The sequence below is a fragment of the Aptenodytes patagonicus genome, chromosome Z (assembly GCF_965638725.1).
Source record: "Aptenodytes patagonicus chromosome Z, bAptPat1.pri.cur, whole genome shotgun sequence".
Classification (NCBI taxonomy): domain Eukaryota; kingdom Metazoa; phylum Chordata; class Aves; order Sphenisciformes; family Spheniscidae; genus Aptenodytes; species Aptenodytes patagonicus.
The window spans coordinates 64,533,755-64,551,780 of NC_134982.1; the positions used below are offsets into that span (position 1 = coordinate 64,533,755).

Sequence of the window (18,026 nt, forward strand, 5' to 3'; positions counted from 1 at the left end):
TGAGTGCCTGCAATGTCTTACTGGAGGGAGATAGACCTGGACCTCTTTTAAATCTTTTAAGTCTAAAGCCCATCTTTTAAATCTAAAGCTTTCTGCTATCACCAGCTTTACTCCCCTCAAAATGAATATAGTGTGCAGGTAGTTACTCTTTGGATGCTAACAGCAGTATACTTTCTGTAGTCTCCATTCCAACTAACCTGGGCTGGATGATTTTCTTCTCTGGGGCAAAACCTGAAGGCTCAAGCTCTGAGATCATTCTTCAAGGACCACTTGTGTCCTGAGGCATCGGAAAGATCTTTATCTGAAAGGTTCTGCTCAGCCTATTGCCAAGGACTCTATGAGTCTATTTCATTAGCCCTGGCTTGCCCACCTGGATTATTACCTTGGGAATCACACCAGCCCTTGGGGCCCTCATAGAAGTATCCAACCCTTTTTCTGGTCCTTAATACCCAGACAAAAAGATACGCAATCCTCAGATTCAGCCACTTCATACCTAGGGTACTTTGCTCAGCTGGAGCACTGTTGGCACTGGAATGTGTCTCCTTTTCATTTTATTTATTTAGTTGGATTTTTTTCTTTCTCTCACTGGTGGTTTGATGTTTTTTTTTTTTTTGCTTGTTTGTTGTTTCGTTTTTTGTGGTGGTGGGTTTTTTTGGGTTTTTTTTGTTTTTTTTTTAAACTGATGTCATTTATCCTTGGAAATACGAGATTTGGTGGAGAACTTTCACACTCTGCTGCACTTTCCCCAGCAGACTGTAACTCCACTCCTTTATGTAAAGGAAGAGTTCACATTTCTTTCTTAAGTGCTGAGATGCCTAGGATATTACTACTTACACAAGGGACCGCCTACTCTGCCTTTCTGACTGTATGAGAGATTTACACTTTCAGACACATTTGAGATACTTGTCTAGTGGATATGTCTGTTAGCATTCAGATTCTCGTGCCAGCAACTATTCTATGGTCCTAAAAGTGTGTGGTAGATTACTGTAAAAAGATATCTATTTTGCTCTTGCGGAGTTTGATCTCCTTTACATCTATTATGCATAAATTAAGATGAGACTTTTTATATGCCAATAGAAGAGTCTACCAGGTTATTTCACTGTTTCCACTCCACTTAGACTGAGTTTTCTTCAATTTTGCTGGTTCCTCTGGTGAGGTTTTCTTCCTCTGATGTAACCCAGCATACAGAAGGGAGGTCACCTATACCTGATTTCTCTTGGTCCATTGATATCTTTTCTTTTTTCTTCTGAATTATGTCTTGTAGGTGTCTGTGATAGTCAGGGAAAAGGCCAAGTGTCCTAGAAGTGCCTGATAAGAGAAGGATCACTGCTGTTGGGATTTCTGTGGCAATATGTCTCTTTCTCTGCTTTACTGCCATTCAAAGTGGCAAGTTATCATACTGTATCCACCTAACAGACACTTGGATCTTCTGAATGATTTTGAAGAGTGAATACTGTTTTTTGGTTTGTTTTCTTTTTTTAAATGTTGAAATAGCACATCTTTGTTGTCACAGTAATAGTCCTTATATTCCAAGTCACTTTTTAAAAAGATTTTTGCTAAAAGCTTGTTTTCTTGTGTTGTAAACTGTAGCATGCTACTTTGTATGCTTGTTGTTAACAATAATTAAAAAAAACCCCAAACAACAAAAAAGTGACTAAATTTAAATTTGAAGAATTATCATTATAGTTTATTATGAGGGTACTTATGGTAAGGTGGTCTTCAGTGCTGTTCCCACTTCCATTAATTGTTTTTCCACCCTCATTCAAAACCCAGTTTGCCTTCTATGCCTTCTTTAACAACATCTCTCAATGCTGGCAACATTGACATCAGTCCCTCTCCCTTTTTTATTTCCCCCCTTTTTTTTTACTCCTCAAGCTTGAGGGTACCGTCTCTTGACCTGCCCTGTAAAGGGCTGTTATTGCCTTATTTATCTGAGTATTTTTAAAAATGACCAGAAGATAATGAGTTTTTTGTACTCCCCCATGTTACAGCTCTAAACACAATTTCTTTGTATATAGTTTTAAAAAAACAGCTTCTGAAAACAAATGCTAATTTTTTGATCAACAGTCATCTTGGGTTAAGCATATGTTGGAGAACTGGAGCGCAACAGAGTTAATTTTGAAAATGCAGGATTAAGACAACTATGCTCTTGTTACATTACATAAAGTTTCTTATTTAGTCCAGACATCTACTTACATAATATTGAGATATTACTTAGTTCATGTATTAGAGACTTATTCGTAAGACACGAAAGAATGCTTTGCTTATTTGTTGAGATTTAGCTTGTATTTTAGATACCGATTTATACTTTAAAAAAGAAAAGTATTTCGTATTTCATATTTCATGAATCATAGAATCATAGAATGGTTTCAGTTGGAAGGGACCTCTAAAGGTCATCTAGTCCAACCCCCCTGCCGTGGGCAGGGACATCTTCAACTAGATCAGGTTGCTCAGAGCCCCGTCCAACCTGACCTGGAATGTTTCCAGGGATGGGGCATCCACCACCTCTCTGGGCAACCTGTGCCAGTGCTTCACCACCCCCAGTGTAAAAAATGTCTTCCTTATCTCTATTCTGACTCTACCCTCTTTTAGTTTAAAACCATTGCCCCTTGTCCTATCGCTACAGGCCCTACTAAAAAGTTTGTCCCCATCTTTCTTATAAGCCCCCTTTAAGTATCAAAAGGCCGCAATATGGTCTCGCTGGAGCCTACTCTTCTCCAGGCTTAAACAACCCCAACTCTCTCAGCCTTTCTTCATAGGAGAGGTGTTCCATTCCCCTGATCATTTTTGTGGCCCTCCTCTGGACCTGCTCCAACAGGTACATGTCTGTCTTGTACTGAGTTGAATTGAAGTTGAAATGCTTTTGGAAGAGCTATTCAGTTTGTCTGAAAAGTGTGCAGGGAAACTTTAAAGCTCTTTAGGATAGGATTTCTGCTATAATTCTGCTGGAAGACTGCCATAGTTCTGAAACGTATATGAAACCAAGCATATTCATTCTCTTCATATGTCTAAATAAAGAAAATGATGCTATGTTATAGTAATTTTAATTTTCGTTCAGGCCCAGTTTGGAACTTTATCAGATTACTTTGAAGCTCTGCGCAAAGAAAGCAGTTTGGGTGAAAAAGGCAGCAATTCATTTTTCCCTGTTTTAAGTGGAGACTTCTTCACCTATGCAGACAGAGATCATCATTACTGGAGTGGATACTTTACATCACGACCCTTCTATAAACGACTGGATAGACTCCTGGAATCCTACTTACGGTAAATACTGCCATCCAGTAAATTCATAACATATGCCTTGGCACATGGGAGAGATGAATGTCTAAGTACTCTAAGTCTGTTGGACAGATGGAAAAGTGATTTTGAAATGCACAGTTTAAGTTTACTTACAATAAGGAGAGCCTAAATGGCCCCCAAATGTAGTTTGTGTTACAAAATTAGTCAGTGTATCTGTTTTTTTACTAAATTCACAGAAATACAATGATAGTTTTTCCGCCCAAACAAATAAGTTGTTCTAAAATACTATTCAAGTGATCAGCAAGTCCCGATTCCATGAAAAATAGCAGGTAGTATGCTTTTTATTCTGTATCAAGTTTGGGTAGCTGTCAGATCAATCTATCATTATGGCTATACTGTGAACTCCTTTAGAGAGAAATACAAAGGTGCGAATTTTACAAGGGTTATTAGAGGCAGTTGCAAAGTAGTCAGGAATATTGTGTACCAAGTGGTCTCAGATTTGTAAGGTACTGCCCTGCTGAAAAGTGTTTGCATGTTCTTTAAAGAAAAAAATATTGCTGAATTTTGGTAACGGAGTTACCAAATTTAAGTGGTTCTCCCTTGTAGCAGCTGTAGATAAGACGCATTCGAAAACAATTTAACTGTATTTTAAGGCTCCAGAAAGAAATCTGGGACAGATGCATATGATGTAAACCTTGGACTATCTATTTCCAAAACTTGGAAACTCTGTTTTGAAAAGATTATTCTTTCAAGGATCCTTAGTCAAAGGCCACTTTTTGTCTTCTGGAAGGACCCTTTAAAATGCACCTGTTGTAGTGCTTCTATATGCTGTTTAGACCTTTTTGTGCTAGGGAAGAACTTCTGTGATGCTGAGAAAGGCTTGCTTAAGGACTTCTTACAATTTTTTTTTTTGGTGTTGTAATGGCTGCTGCAGTAGTGGAGGGAGCAAAAGAGGCGTGGAAAGTAGTGCTTTGCACACATGGAAAGTAGCGTTTTGGAGGCAGATACAAGTACCTTTCAGAAGAGAAACCTCAGTATCTAGCAGAATTTGTTTTGCTTCTTCCAAGAAGTCAAGTTTTTACTCTGGTGAAGTGGAGGCTTCGCAAACTTGGGACACAGCTACTCTGTGATCTGTAGTATGTCTTGTAATGAAAGTGGCTTTTTCTAGTCTTTTCTCTGCATTCTAAGAATACAGAGTAAGACACCTGAGGAAATAAGAAAATTAGTGAAGAAGAAATGAAAGCAATAGAAAGACTAAGATAGGTGTAAGGAGAAGTGAGATCAAGGGCCTGAGAATAGAAAAGTGTTAGGGAAGAGACAGTGTAACGTAACTTTGAAGGCATTGCATTGACCAGCAAAGAGAAAAGTTTCACAAATGGGAAAGCAGGGAGTAAAGAAGCCAAAGACTGTCAGGAAGGAGGAGAAAAATAAGATCAAAGCTGAGAGGAATGACAAAAAGCAAGGCGAGGATCCCTTTGGCAGAAGAAGGTAAAAATAATATGGTAAGTAGAAGTTACCAGAGGAGTGACTTCTGCAGTGTTTTAATCAGAACTTTGTAATGTTACAAGTGTTACGCTTAACTTATGTACAAAACCAAGAATGTTAGAAGATTACAAAGAGGGCATTTGTAAGGCTAACAGTAATTAGGAAGTTTGACAACTATTCAGAAATAGTTTACAAATAGAGTATCAAGCATCACTAGGAATATGATTTTCTTAGAAGCATTTTAGTTTTTACTTACTGTATTGACACTATAAATATTAATTAGCTCTGTTCTCATTAGCTTGTTTATTGTAAGAATCTTTGATTTTCAGTGAAAACAGCCTTGTTTAATACTGCTATTGGAAAAGACAAGATACATAGAAAACAGGACAGATGATGTCCTTATAAATTGAATTCCCTACTTAATTGTTTTTCATACTTTTGCCTAAATTCCTTTCTGTTTGTTAAAATGCACCAAGGATTTAAATTTTTTAGCTTTATCATAGCCTATTTTCTCAAAAAATTTAAATGTTTACTTTATTGTCATTTTTCTGTTTTTTATTACTTACATTGCAGAAAACTTCATATGAATTGCTTTCAACTTTATTTGTAGTGTTTACAACTTTAAACTGTTAAAAGATTCCTTCATGTAAGCATCATTTCAATTACCTGTAACTTCTGAAAAAGGTGCTAGACTTACAGGTAAAGAATCTCTGGAAGAAAACTAAACCTTCAGTCTTATGAATAAAAACAAAGCACGTTTCTAAAAATGTACCTGGGAAGTTTTTCATCCTTCATTATCCTCTGTGAATAACATGTAAGAACAAAACGTACAAATGTATTCTTGTCAGTTTAATACCAGTTTTTTTTTGTCAGTTTTGCTTTCAGAGACCTGGAGAATCTTCAAGGATGGCATATTAGCTGTGAGAACAGCAGAATTAAGGGTTTTGTCTTTTATTGATGAAATACATTATCATATTTAATTAATAACACCCTTGCCCCAGCCTTGTGATTAAATTTTCCATGGTTCTTTTTGAGCTAACATATCTATCTATCTAGTGTGCATGTATATGTGTATGTATATATATGTGGTGGAGTGAACCATGAACAGGAGATAAATATCTATGTGTGTGTATTTTTTACCAAGGATGAATGCTTTTAAGTTCCAGCAGTACCAGGATTAAGAAGTACTTCGCTGTTACTTAATAGCCAGGAAACAGTGTTCAATCTCAGGACTTGCTATGATGACTGGCTATTTAAGTAAGAAAAGAGTTGGTTGGTTGCATTTTTCCCATTTTTAAAAAAGTTTTGGGTTTGTGCATTAAAGAAAGTGCATGAAAGTTTTGGTAATGGAGATTGACATAATTGCTGATTTGGGACTTAATTGATTTTTTGATCTTAAGTGGGAGATGGATAAGAGACAGGTGAATTAAAGTAGTTTGAAGGGTGATGAAATCAGTGAGCAGAAGTTTGTTTAATGTAGTAGTGGAAAGATGCAAAGAACAACAGCATAGTTGGGGGCAAGTTAGGAATGCATTCTGTGGTTTCATTCTTTACAGATGTAATCAGGGAAAAATTGTGGTAAGTCTGCAAAAAAGATTGTTGGAGTAATTCAGAAGCAGGACAAGAGCCGCAGTGATGCTTCTAACTGTACGGACGTATAGAAAAGACCACATCTTGACAGTTCAGAAACTCTTGGAAAAAATATTTATTATTTATTTCGGTTACAGATAAAGTGGGCCTAAAGGTCACCTAGTGTAAGCTTTGAGCAATCAGTGAAGTGAATTTTGGTCTATTTGCAGCGTCCCATCAGGTAGAGATACCGTGACAAATTACAACAAAGTGGATAATCTGTGGTAACTACTTTAGGTAATCTGCAGTAGTTTGAAACAGAGGTGAGAAAACCAAGGCTTTAATATTTTTCCATAAAAGCTGTATAGAGAGAGAGGTAGATGCTTACTTATAAGTTGAAGTGTTCTCTAATATCATGTTCCTTGTGGCTTCACTTCCAAGTGTCTTTCATCTTTGACCATTGAACCATTCTAATGTTTAGAATAATGTTGAGACTTGAAAGGAAAATTCTGCATCTAAGAGACTGATGTACTGAATGGATCTGTAAACCAGAACCAGTTATTTTTCTGAAAGGCAAAAGAGTTCCAAGTGTTCCTTATAGACAACATGGATTTAAAGTGATGTTCTGTAATCAGTATGAACTGAAAATGCATTTACTATACAGCTTCATTTTAATGTTATTTCTTTTGGTTTTAAGATTGCTACCTTGTTTATAAATAATGGACTTCCCTATTTAAAAAAAAAAAAAAATTGAGATGGATTGTGGGGAGGGAAATCTAACCTGTATTTTGAGGACTAAAATTTTTTGTGTTTTCTTCTTCATAGCTACAGTTGGGTCAGTGTTTAGTGGCTAAGTAAATTTTTTTAAAAAAAGGTAAACCACTTTCAGACAGGGTTTATCCACTAGGTGAATGTGCACCTGGTGCCTTTTTAACTACAATAGACTTGTTTTCCTTTCAAGTTAAGCTTTAATAGAACAAAGTAGGAAGAATGCATAGATGTAGGAATTTGCACTAAGCAACATTAAAATCACAGCCATTAAGCTTAAGTGCACTAGTAATAAAGAAAAAGAGTTACAACTTTTAACATCTTGATTTTTTGTGTCACTTCTGAGCAGTTATCTTACCTGTAAGAGCAAAATCTCATCCTTTTCCTCAAATATTGACAATATGAAAATGAATTGAGCCATTATATGTACAGTGTACCTTTCAGTTTAGTTTGACACATGCTACTTGCAGTTTTTACATAATTGTCACCTATGTGATGCATAAAGACAAAGACCAAACTGAATCCAAAGGTATTTTTTCATGTTAACAGTAAATATCAGTGGACAGTCTGAAAACCCAAGCTGAGAATGATTTTAAACTTTGTTGTTGTACCGAGATTAAATTTGAAAACGTGCACTCACTGACAGCTTGGGTAAACGTAAAAGTCAGTGTTTTCCTTTTTTCTTTTTTTATTTGCATGCTTAGAAGTTAGTTTTACATTTGTTTCAAGAACGTATGTTAGTATGCTTTCTTTGCTTTTTATAACATAAACCTGTATCTTCTTGGTTTCTTCAAACACTTGAGAAACCTTCATTAAGCTCAAATAAAGCTGAAAAGGAATCTGACACTTCTCAGACTTACAAAAACAGAACTGTAACATTTTAGGAAAAGGAGATGGGAAAAAAAGTTAAAAGATGTTTTCCCAGAATTTCTACAGGCATCTTTGTTAGTCAAATATTCATAATGACTGGAAATTACAGGTTTTTTTTGCAAAATAAATTTAGAATCTCATAAAGCAAGTGAGAACCTAATGTTAATATTTTAGTGCTAGGCATTTGCATAAGAAATAGGAGAGAAGGGCTCTGCATGCTGTTCAGTCTAAGGGTTTTTGAATCCAGTGTTCTCACCGTTCAGGTGAATGTATAGTGAGCAGGGGCATGAACTGCCTAAATCTTGAGGAGAATTTAGTTTGCTTGAAGTACAAATGGCAAAATAGATATTATATAGAGTGTACAGATTAATATATTTCTTTAAGATAATTTTATTTGTTTAGTAAATTGCTTTTTGAAATGGGAATTGTATGTCTCCTGTAAGGCAGTCTATCCTTACTGTATCATTTTAGGCTCAGATCTGTATACCTCACACGTGAAAATGGTATGTTACTTTGTACTGGCATATTTTTATTTTAAAGCTCTATTTTCCATCACTGAAGCCTTGCAGGAAGCTTACAAGGTGTAAAACCAGTTGATGATGAAGTGCAGCAGTGATGTTTAACTGTTGGAAGCTAGAAGCAGGCTAAAAAGTACAAGGTTAAAGTTTAAAGAACTCGCGGAAATAGGCATGAGGAAAGATGTAAAAACATCAGTTTATTCTTCAGGTACAATGTGTGTTGCTTTTTGCTTTTTAAACCTATATAAATATTTGATTCTTCTCTGCAATTCCAGGGCAGCTGAAATCCTCTACTCCTTGGCTTTGGTACAGTCCAGTAGATCTGAGAAGTTGAGTGTATTTCCTTCAGTGGATAACTATAAATTGCTGACAGAAGCTAGGAGGAACCTTGGACTCTTTCAGCATCATGATGCTATTACAGGAACATCTAAAGATTGGGTAGTTGTGGATTATGGCACTAGGTAATTTATTATAAATATATAAACTTAAATCTTAACTTCCCTTTGCTTTTTTAAAACAGAAGTATTTATTTCAGAGATACAGATTTGCTATAGCTAGCAACATACTCAGTACTGAAAAGTGTAGTGGTGCTCTACAAGAGAAGTGGATTTGATTACCCGTGCTCTTCATTTATGGAATATTTTTTTATCGTCTGAAGTAAGAATTTGATGTCCAAACAAAATTTCTGAGGTTTCAAAAGGAGCTAGGTAGACACGATACCAAGAGTTCTTTAATAACAGGGCTATTCTTTTCTGCAGTACTATTGTATAGGAGTACATTTTATATCTGCCTCTGCTAAGCAATAATCAAGAGACATGCTAATTTAATCGTTTATTCCTTGGAAAATCCCACACCTGCTGTAACCCACCTTTCATCAATGTGGGAAATCCTTTTCATGTTGCCAATCTTCTACTTAATTTGTCTGTTGTTGTCTATTACTATTATATCTGGTGGGTAGTTGCTTTCTTGGTATTGACAAATTACTCTGCTAGCTACTTTGTGGAATTTTTTTGAAGAAGAGTGTATGATATATATATATATGTATGTCTGTATATGTAGATATGTGCTTTAATTATGCATTTGTTCAGAAAATTGTTACATATTGGAACGTTAAGCACTAGTAAATTTGAGGTAGATGATGGTAGATGGTTGATGGTAGAGCATGTCCATTAAATAATTTATTGTTTTAAATGCCTCTAAAATATTCTTTCTGGGTTTAAACTACTGCATTGATGAAAAGTATTTTTAAATTCTATAAATTTGTTAATTTTTTATCTATTAAAGCGTAGGTATAATCAAGGTATAAACATGTGCAATGTACTTGGTTATGAGAGAGTAAAATAAAGTTTTTCTTCACTTTACAAATAAAATTACACAGCGCTCTGTATTTAAGAATTTGTAAACCTTGTGTCAGTTGAAGCAATGGAAATAATGGTGATTGTTTTTCTAATCCTGCTTAAAGGCAATCTTGACTTTGTGACCAGTGTTTCAGGCTTGTCTCTACTATAGATACTGGAAATCAAACATATAAACCACAAACTTTCTTAAGATGAGCATTTTGAAAAAGTACTTGGTATTTTGAGGGTGTATGTTTTGTAGCGTAACAGTGGGGTGGAGATGTACCTCATTTTCAGTATGCAAGGTATAGGAATATAATGAAATTCAGAATATTTCTGCATTTTGCAGTCTGGTCACCCATTGCAACTAGCTGTTCTTAATTTCATGCTATATTGATATTAAAAATTACATTTATTTTTCTGTAACTCATATTTTTGAGTTCTTTAATCTTTTTAAATTTTGATGTTATCACATTGAATACAACCAATTGAAAACTAACTAAGACTTTAAAATTTTTAACAGGCTTTTCCATTCAATAATGAACTTGAAGAAAGTGATAATTGACTCTGCTCATATTCTTATCTTAAAGGATAAAGGTGCTTATAATTATGACACATCAACTCCATTCCTGAAGATGGTGAGCTATCTTTCTTGATTTTCTCCAAAAATAAAATGTGAACTATGTCTTTTCAATACAGTCTGAGTGGCCTGGGAGAAGTCAAAATGAAATTTGCTGCTAATACCCGCTCAAAAATCTGCTACTTATCACTGTTCATATTGATTGAAGATACTGGAAAGTAGAAAGCAAAAACTTCAGCCGTTAATGCTGGGAAAAAACCCCACACATCTGAAGTAAATGGGCTTATTTTATTCCACTTTGTGAATCACATAGTAAAACCAGGTGTTCTAATTTTCTTGTGGGCATATATTTGTTGGTAACTTCAGTGACATGCATGTGATAAGTGATATATCATGTGATAAGTTATATATCATTATATATAAGAATATATGATGGTATGCAGTCGTGTAGTTTGACTTTGCTTATTACTTAACAAATGTAGGAAGAGGAAAATTTCCATCCTGAACATAAGCCTAAGCTGAATTTGCAAGACCAAGTCTAGACAAGACCTTGTGCTTTTTTCCTCAGCTGAAATTATTTGAAACAGGAATCTACCGATGATAAAGTCAGCCACAGATTCCCACATAGCATTTTGAGACCCATTTTACAGTGAAGAGCACCTTGAAGAAACACACTTGCTAATATTGTTTCCTTTCAGAATTCTTAGTTTCTTCACTTTCTGAACAAAAGCTCTCTGCTGTGATAGCTAGGTAGTCTTAGGAAGTCCACCTAAGTCCACACACCTGGAATAGAGAGGAAACGAGATGCTTTAGTTTCTTTGTGCATAAACATAGCAGGATTAAGACAGTCTTTATTATATGATTACCTCACACTTCTAACATAACTAACATGACATATGTTCTGCTGGCTTAGATGTCCCAGATGTGTCATACTTTGAATTACTCTTCCAGTCACACATATTTAAAAAAAAATAAAAATTGTTAAAATAGTTCTTTATACGTTTTATGACTTTGATACTAATATATATGTGCATGCTGCATATATGTGCCTGTTGGGGTGTGCTATGTGGATGCGTGTCACAAATATGTAATTTTTCTTCTGGTTGGAAAGGCTAACAAAATGAATGTGCACCTCCATACAGTAAGAATATTTTGAAGTTGTTCATGGAATGAAGTTTTCACTTCTGCTCTGAATTGTATTGGAAGATGTTGTGATGTTACATTTTTACTAAATTTTCATTGTTCCTGTTCTTTATGAGTCTGGATTAATAACACTGGGTTGCAGAAGTACTAATTACTGTATAAACTGTGTATTGCTTAGGAGCATACAAAGTCAAACCCACTATTACCATTGTGAAAGCAGAAATGAAAACAAGTTCTTATTTCAATGAATTTATGATATCTATCTAAACCAAAAAAAGGTGATTACAGATGTAGACTATGGTTTATCTGTATGATATACAGTAACTGCAGCATATCATAAACCTAATATTCCCACAGTACTTTGGTTACCATGACAAAAGGGGTTTTATGTGGGATTTGTAGCATGCTAATGGGAGAACTTCAGGATATTTCCAAAAAACCTTTTGCAAACCTTGAGCAAGTAGAAAGTTCAAAGGCACTTGTTTTGAAATACCATCATGGTATTTTGGTGGCTGATGGAAGCTGACATCTTGAATTGCTCAGAGATGGGCATTCAGAATGAATGCCGAGACAGTTGAGAAAGATAAATGATGAAGACTTTAAGATTGAAAACGGCTGTTGTCTTTGAGGGGTGAAGAAGGAAAAAACACATGGTCAAAGGAACAGAGCAAGAGACTGTAGCAACATTCCAGTAGATAGTAGGTACAACCGGGGGAAAATTGCCCTTCTTGAAGCCAGAAAAAATGAAGTTGGAAATGAGACATGATGGAGGGACTCCAGAATGACATTGCATGCACTGTGTTTCTGCTATTTGTAATTATTAGTTACACACAAAAGCATCATGGTTTTCTCAGCTGATAACTGAATACTTTGTAAATAATGTGTAAGTTTTACAGGTGTTACATTAGTAAACAAACAAAAACTAGATAGCTTGGAAGACAATACACTGAATAATAAAAGAAACTTAGAGATCCCTGAATGATCCAACCAATAGGATGAGATCCAACCTATAAAAGTAAAGCTGTGCAACCGTTGCACCATTCCTACATATTAGTCTTATTTCTTTGAGTGCAGAAAGAAAACTTTCTTATAAGTGGCAATAGTTGGATTTGAAAAACATGATTTTGAGGATATTTTGAAATATTCTGAGAAACTGGGAGCTTTGCACTTCAGTTGCAAAGTCTATAGTTGTCCCCTTTATATGAACCAATAGGAATGTAACAGTACATCAACAGCTTGGCTGTTCTCTTACTTAAAGATCTACGCAATAGTGACAGCAATGGCTTGTCGCTACCTTTTCTCACTGGAAGTAAGCACTGGGTCATACTGTATTTAAGAAAAGAGAGAAACTAGTGAAAAACAAGAATTTATCAATATTGTGAAACAATTCTTCAAGTAGTTTATATCACATAATTTGGGGGCGTGTATGATTTTTATGTTTTTTGAAAATTTTTGTTATGTACAATGTAAGGTAACTGAGATCTGACAGAAGACTAAACTCTAAATCCTTGTGATAAATATACAGGAGTGTAGGGTTTCAGAGAGTAAATTTATAGCAAGAGAAAGTTAATAAAAATATATGATAAATATTTGCAAAATTTGAAGGAAGTTGACGATTATGATGTCTTGTATACAAAAAAAACCATGGGGATGACAATTTGATAATGGTATCTAGTAAGAGACATTTAATGAAAGCAAAGGTTTCTCAATGAATTGGTCAAAGTGAGCCTTTTTCTTTTGTCAGTCTGAAGTACTTTATAAACTTTTGTGGTTCATTGTCCTGTGTAATGTGCTAAAACAGGCTTCTGTTTATGGTATGGCTAGCATGGTTTTGTACTTCATAAAGTCCATGTAAGAGACAAAGCTGATATATGTTTAAGTGTATTCAAAAGCAAATTCAAAGATGTTGTCTTGTAGGATGATGTTCAGTCTTCCCAAGATTCTTTGCCACGCAAGACGGTTATAAAGCTGACGTTGCAACCAAGGTAAATAATTTACGTATTGCTTGGTGTCTAAGATTCTTTTAGCAATGTGTGTTTTTTCACTACCTAGTAGTTTTCTATGCTATTTATTTATTTTTTTTTTTTTACTTTCAGTCAAAATAAAGGTATAATTTAGAAAAAAAAAATAAAAAAAGGTAAAAAGGTAGTCTGGCATATTATGCAAATACTATTATGTCTAGCTGAAAGAGGACACAGCACTTTAAAACCATAGAAGTTCCTCACATACCACTAATTCAGCTGCAGCAAGTAAAGTAGTCTGTTTACTATGTGCTCTTACAGCATTGTAATCCTTAATAAATTATGCTTGAGAGCAGCCGTAGAAAATTCTAATTAAACATAATTACAGCTGGTGCAATTAACATTGTGAGCAAAACCTTAGTTTTTATAAGGCCTAAAAATCACAATATATAAATGCTGGATTGTATTTAAAATTCAAGTAGAAGACAAACTAGGACACTGTTTTCTCTTAATTCCAACTTTCCATTGTATAAGGAGGGCTTACTTCTTTATTTATATGTAGTTCTAGAGTATTCAGTTGAAACTGACATCCTGCTATCCCCATGAACATTCAGTATCCAACCTGAAATAACTTAAACGTTCATTAAAAGTCAACTAATCGAAATAAAGTGAATGACGTGTGGATATGAGAGCTGCTATGTGTGTAAATCAAGTAATACAAGGTTTTCGCTTACAGAACAGAAGATTTAAGATTCATTTAAAAAGTAGTGAATGCTATTTTTGCTGACATTAGTATTTAATTTCTCTAGTTCTAGCAAGTGGCAAGCTAATAAAACTTATCTAATTCACGAAGGTGTCAGACTATTCAGCAGACTAACTGCTACTGTTAAAAAGTTCTAATCAGATTCTTTGAAAAAATGAGCAAAATTTGGTCCTTGTGAGCTTTTGGGGGAAGCTGTCTTCAGTACTCTAAAGTTAAATGTATATATGTGTGTATATGTAGTTTTAATATAAGCTTGTCTCTAGAGCAGTCATGTAGACATACATACTATTTTTTCTTAAAATAGGAGTTTTATTCTCTTATTGGAGTGCTACGTAGGTGCTAATAGATTATCTTAAATTTGTCGAAAATGGTCAAAACCTGAGGTGCCTAGCTATTTATTTAACTAAAATCTTTTAACTTTTTCAAAATATCCCCTCAGATATCTTCACTGGGAGAGGATTGTATATATTGTATATAAACACTTGGCTGGAGGCAAGTTATAATGCAGACTTTCTTTGCCAGTTGAGGATAGCTTTAATGCTTTTGCTTTCCTTGCTTCGGTTAGCTGTTGAAATTTCCCCCTTGCCCTTTCCATCCCCTGATATGCCTTTTGCTTGCATCCACTGTTCCACTTATCTCTCTGCATAGTATGCTAAGTAAATTTTTCCCTTTTTGGTGTTTATGCATTTCAGGCAGTTGCTTTTTTTTTTCCTCTTAGTTGTACATTAAGTAGATATACATGTCAAGCTTTTTTATTTTAAAATTAATATTATCCTAGCAGCCTTTTGCTGCTGTTTTCTAAACTTGTCTTAACTTACTAAGATAACATTGGTAGATAATTGCCAATTTTAACTTGTCTGGTATTGTGAAGATACCATACAGTCATATAGGATGCAGTTCACGTTCCCAAGACTATGTAATCAGAATTATGGGAGATAGTATAAAGAGGGAAAAAATGTGAGGGGGAAGGGGAGGAGAAAAATTACAAAGGAGTATTGATATTGCTGCCTGAAAACCTGTTTTTTTGTAATGACTTCCTGTTTGGAAACACTTTCAAAGCAGTACGTAAGTGCACACTACTTCATGTTTCCTTTGTTGTTAAAATTTTCATTTTAATATCTGTATGTTCAATTATTTTCTCTTATAAAAATGAACTTAGTCTTTCTAGGCTTCTAACTTTATCTCTGGCTATAGTCTGAATCTCCACTAACATTATTACCATTGTGAAAAGTGGTATGTAAACTGAGACACTAACTTTTGCTTAAGTCTAGTATGTGAATATTATGACTGCATCTGAGTTTTCTAGGTAATCAGTGAAGATGTAAAATGTTAATTTCAGTAGAATCTTAAATTCAACTTGATTTATCATTAAGTACTGTTGTGCTTAAACTTCAGAGTTTGAAGCTTCTAAGACAGAAACTGATTTTTCATTTCAAATTTTGAGGCATCAGCAGATTGAAAATACTGGTTCTCATCAAAACTTTATTATTTGGTTATCTTCTATTCATAACAGTCTTTATTGTTCATGTCTGTAGCATGAAATCTCTAGATTTCTTTCTGTTATTGTGTTCTAGTATACCATGATGTGGGATAGAAATTAAGTCAATGTAACTGGCAAGGTGTTACTTTTGTTCAATTGGCTGAGTATTTAGCTTTTTGTAGTTCCGCATTTCTGTGTCAAGATTTTTAAAAATAGCAGTTTTGTAAATTGATTATTCTTACAAAAGTTTTGTTCATATCACCTATAAATTTAGAGGAACGCTACTGATGGGAAGCTCATAAGATAATGTTTTTTTCATCTGATTAATTACTCAATAATTTTCCTATTTTTTTGTTATTTTACTGAGTCAATACTGTGAATTTGAAATCTAACCTACTTTTCAACAGGAAAGTAGTTGGTAGTATGCTTTTGCCTCTCTCATCCAGCCTTCCTTTTTGATGTTTTTTAGTAAAACATTTTAGTGTTCTCTTCACTGCTTGTGAAAGTTGTAGTCAGTAGTGAAAACTGATCAGACTGTACAGGAGAGCTAGTACAACTTGATTGCATGGAAAAAAAAGAAAAGAGGGGGGAAAAAAAAAAATCTGTCTTTCAGTAGTCATTGTACCAGTACGAAGTAGCTCCACATCGTTGTGTAGTTGAGAGGTATCTTTCAAACTGTTTCTAAGTAGGTACCACTTTTAATATTTTTGGTATCTTTTGCCCCCCCACCTATGCATCTCTTCTCTGTAGTGCTCTGTTGCCATCTTTTTATGAATCCGTAGTTTTATAAAAAAAATTAATGTGTTAATTTCAATGAAATAGGTATGTAGAGTACTTTAAATCTTACTGTGACTCTGCCACCTTAGAACAACTCAGTGGTCTTATGATTGGGCTTTTGAGTACTGAATTTATGTTGTATTTAATTACACTAAACCCCGTTTAACTGACAAATTAAGCTGCATGCTTTTTTAAGAAATTGTTACTTCCAGCTGAAAAACAAAGCTTTCACAAGATAATATCCAACTAGATATGGAACTACTTTTGTCTTGTTCTGAAATTAACAATTATTACCATGTGACGTGGAGACAAAGCTGATATGAGTGTGCTGATAAACTGGATACTGTATCATATTTCTGTGAGAGCCCTGTCCTGTGATACAATCATTGCTTCTTGGGAATAGTCTGCCAGAGGTCATACTTCCCAAATGGCAAATGACTTGCATTCACTGGACGTTGGGGGGGGGGGGGGAGTGGATTTGAACCTCTTGCCATCCAGTTTAAGCTGACGGCTGTTGATGAAGGGTATGTTGACAGTGTGAGTGGCAAGATTTCCTAGCTATTTCTATCTACAGTGTTTCCTGGAGACGGCATTGCAGGGGAATGTAATACATGACCAAATAACTGAATTGGCTGTCTGTACCAACTTGGACTTTGTAGTAGTACTGTTTGACACAACATGGCGAACCTAGGAGTAAATGAGACCTAACAATATCAATCATGCTTTTTTTTCCCTTTACTGAGCTCCATTGCACACTACAAGCATGGTGTAAGGCATCCCATCTGAACTGAAGATACTATGATACTGAAAGATTTTTGAAAATCATTGATTTAGGATTATTTTCAGTGTTAAACCAACAATACTTATAACTTGCCCACAAATTATTTTTGTCAGCTAATTGTAGAGGAATGGTATGATAGCCTTCTTGTCAGGCTAGTTTAATAGCTTAGCAGACACATTTTCCACTAGCTGAAATACTCAGGTTGCCCAGAGGATTAATTCTGAGTAGGATACACTGTAATCAAGGATTACTTCAAAGATCTGTCAAAGCACCAAGCAGTTTAATGACATCCACCTTATAAAAGAAAGATTCATTTTTCCCAATAGAGGATACAAAATAATCTGGAATATTGTCCTTACTTCAATATCTATGAGTAGGTTTTGGCATAAGGTTGTAATTAACAAAGTTTTGACATAAGTTGTGTTCATCCTGTTAGGTCCAAAATTTGTGATCTTTTTTGAGAAAGAAAATTCTGATTTACCTTCAAGATTTTGCAAGTTGGTTACCTTTTCAGAAATTCACTTGGCAGGTGTACCCACTGCTTTCTCAACACAGCTTTCATTTCTACATTATAGTGCTATGTCATTAAGTTTAATGTGTGATAAAAAATAATGTACAAAGGTCAAAAATTCTTGGCAGAGTAGTGTGTGTGTTACTGTATTTGGCTGGAAGGTGACAGCAAGGATAACTTACCTGAGAAGGAAACTTTGTTGGTGTGATATACCAAAAGGCAAAGCTGTCCTGATGATGTGAAGCA

The 18,026-nt window shown here is 34.9% G+C and overlaps 1 protein-coding gene across 1 annotated transcript in view; it reads left to right on the forward strand.

The window, feature by feature from the left end:
• The window catches only part of MAN2A1 (mannosidase alpha class 2A member 1), a 126,780-nt gene that overhangs the window by 52,625 nt on the left and 56,129 nt on the right, over positions 1-18,026 (forward strand). Inside the window, exons 9-12 of the mRNA XM_076361867.1 lie at positions 3,059-3,261; positions 8,723-8,908; positions 10,308-10,422; positions 13,425-13,492. Coding sequence (XP_076217982.1) covers positions 3,059-3,261; positions 8,723-8,908; positions 10,308-10,422; positions 13,425-13,492 — 572 coding nt within the window. The remainder of the gene's footprint in view (positions 1-3,058; positions 3,262-8,722; positions 8,909-10,307; positions 10,423-13,424; positions 13,493-18,026) is intronic.